The sequence below is a fragment of the Trichechus manatus genome, unplaced genomic scaffold, assembly GCF_000243295.1.
Source record: "Trichechus manatus latirostris isolate Lorelei unplaced genomic scaffold, TriManLat1.0 scaffold00180, whole genome shotgun sequence".
Taxonomy (NCBI): domain Eukaryota; kingdom Metazoa; phylum Chordata; class Mammalia; order Sirenia; family Trichechidae; genus Trichechus; species Trichechus manatus.
In genome coordinates, this window is record NW_004444116.1 from 5,413,743 (window position 1) to 5,416,511 (window position 2,769).

The 2,769-nt window shown below is 52.3% G+C and overlaps 1 protein-coding gene across 1 annotated transcript; it reads left to right on the forward strand.

The window, feature by feature from the left end:
- The first annotated feature begins 103 nt into the window (after positions 1–103).
- LOC101349740 (HLA class I histocompatibility antigen, Cw-12 alpha chain-like) lies at positions 104–1,349 on the forward strand. The gene is made up of 2 exons (XM_023741422.1): positions 104–359; positions 1,015–1,349. Exons 1-2 carry the CDS (start codon positions 104–106, stop codon positions 1,332–1,334), a joined length of 576 nt encoding a protein of 191 aa, XP_023597190.1. The 3' UTR covers positions 1,335–1,349.
- Positions 1,350–2,769: the final 1,420 nt, after the last annotated feature.

The following is a 2,769-nucleotide window of genomic DNA, read 5'->3' on the forward strand; positions in this document are numbered from 1 at the left end:
GGCGGGGCTGACCGCGGGGGCGGGGCTGACCGCGGGGGCGGGGCTGACCGCGGGGGCGGGGCTGACCGCGGGGGCGGGGCCAGGGTCTCACACTTTCCAGTGGATGTTTGGCTGTGAAGTGGGGCCCGACGGGCGCCTCCTCCGCGGGTACGAACAGTGGGCCTATGACGGCGCCGATTACATCGCCCTGAACGAGGACCTGCGCACCTGGACGGCGGCGGACACGGCTGCTCAGATCACCCAGCGCAAGTGGGAGGACTCTGGTGTGGCCAAGAATTGGAAGGCCTACTTGGAGGGCATGTGTGTGGAGTGGCTCCGCAGGTACCTGGAGAACGGGAAGGAGATGCTGCAGCGCGCAGGTACGAGGGGTGTGGGGCGACTCTCACATCTCCCCTTGGCTGAGGCTGTTCTCCTAGCTGGCCTCCCATAGGGAGAGGAGGAAAATGGGACAGACACCTGAATACCCCTTCCCGCTATTCCAAGGGTCGGGGAGAGGGAGGAGTAGGCCCCTATTCGGAGAATCTGCACTAGAGAGTGACTTACCCAGAGAACATGCATTTCTGTCAGAGAGACAGTTAAGGGATCCAGTCTCTCTAGGGACAGTGGGGGAGAGGATTCCTGAAAGAGCTGATCAGCAGATCCTTTGACCCTGGCAGTGGCCTTGGTAACCCCCAGGGACTTGTTTTCAGCCCTTGTTCTCTGCTCCACACCCAACCTCTTTGGTGGTCTGACTCCACCTTTACTGAGTTTCTTGGCCACCACCCAGGTCAGGGACAGAAACCCCTGCTCTCCTCAGACCAGGACCCTACTCGACTGGGCAGTCTCACCTAGATTCTAGAACTTTCTAAGGAATAGAGTATTCCAGACCCCTGAGTCTGGAGTAGTGTCTGGGTTTGACACTCCCTCTCTCCGCCCAAATGTCCTGTCCAATGTCAGTATGGTCACATGAGCCCTGATTCCATGGTCCATGGGACAAAATGCAGAGTTTCTGAAGTTTCTTACCTTTCTCCTCAGACCCCCCAAAGACAGATGTGACCCACCACCCCATCTCTGACCGTGAGGCCACACTGAGGTGCTGGGCTCTGGGCTTCTACCCAGCGGATATCACCCTGACCTGGCAGCGGGACGAGGAGGACCAGACCCAGGACATGGAGCTTGTGGAGACCAGGCCTGCGGGGGACGGGACCTTCCAGAAGTGGGCAGCCATCGTGGTGCCCTCTGGAGAGGAGCAAAGATACACATGCCGTGTGCAGCACGAGGGGCTGACTGAGCCTCTCACCCTGAAATGGGGTGAAAGGGGACGGGGGCGGAACTTTGTCTCAGGGAAAGCATGAGCCTTTTGGAGGCTTCCAGCAGGGTTGGGGCTGAGAACTGTGGGTCAGGACCCTTCACCTTCCCTTCTCTTCCCAGAGCCACCTCCTCAGTCCATCATGGGAATTGTTGCTGGCCTGGTCGTCTTTGGACCTCTGGTTGTTGGCGCTGTGGTGGCTGCAGTTGTGATCTACGGAAGAAGAGCTTAGGTAGAGAGGGGTGGGGTCTGAGTTTTCTTATCCAACTGGAGGGTTTTGATCCCCAAGTAGGAGTTTTCGCATCTTCTGCCTCTTTATAGGGAGGTATCATACACACACATGCGCTTACCCAGCCTGGGGCCTTGTGCTAACATGTAAATCACATGTGTAGGTGAAGGTAAGTTTTTCATGTTAGATGATTTTTGTGATGGGGACCTGATTCCCACAGTTGCAGATCAGAGGGGCAATGTCCCTGCTGAGGACAGATATCTAGGAGAGTGGTTGGTCCAGCCCCACTATCCCCTTTGCTTTTGTTTCCTGGTCCCTCTGTGGGTCTGCAGTCAGACTTCCGGAAACTTCCTGGGGGGGGGGTCCATGACTAGTGGATTCTTCTAGGACCTCATGGTCCTGGCTCCGCCCTGCTCTCTCACAGGATGTTTTGTTCCCACAGGTGGAAAGGGAAGGAGCTACACTCAGGCTGCCATCTGCAGAGGGTCCTTCAAGAGTATTGGGTTCAGTAATGATCAGTAAACACACATGAAGAAACTACCCAAGGACAGGGAAAGAAGAACCTGAAAGAGCTACAGAGAACAGTACCCGGTGCCCCACAGGCTGGGGATAGTGCCTGTCCCAGCAGCCAGATTGGAAAACCTCATCATTCCCCGGACATAGGCTAGAGTTCCAGAAGGGTCTTGTGTCAGTGGTGCGCAATAATTAGTCCTTGACTAAACCCTGCTCTGGTTCTGCCTAAAGAATCTTAAGATCCAAAAGGATCAAACAGTTACCAAGTAACTTAATGTGTGCCAGAAATAAAAGCTCAAGAATATTTGAAGAATACAAAAGCATCCAGTGCCTAACAAGTTAAATCATAACACCTGGCATACAATAAAAAATAACTGGTTAAGTGAAAAATATCCCCTGAAGTCTTCTTAAAACCAAACAATAGTTTAGCTTAACTAGTAAAAAATGTCTGACATGAGCATTAAGTTCTTTTAAGAACTATGTGTATGGGATCAAATTGACAACAGCAACTTGAAAGATTAGCTAGGAACCTTAGGGAACAGTGAGTTATGTTAATGGGTGAGGAACAACTCAGAAAAGGAGGATGAGAATGCTTGCAAAACTCGAAGAATGCAATCAGTATCACTAAATGGTATATGTAGAAGCTGTTGAATTAGTGTATGTTTTGCTGTGGATATTCTCAATAGCAAAAGAAACACAGACACAAAATAATAGGCAGGGAAAGAAGCAAGAAAATGTG

Coding starts and splice junctions, on each gene's coding strand:
- LOC101349740 (XM_023741422.1), top strand. CDS start 104: ATGTTTGGCTGTGAAGTGGGGCCCGACGGGCGCCTCCTCCGCGGGTAC. Junction 360..1,014: donor GGAGATGCTGCAGCGCGCAG/GTACGAGGGGTG, acceptor CTTTCTCCTCAG/ACCCCCCAAAGACAGATGTG.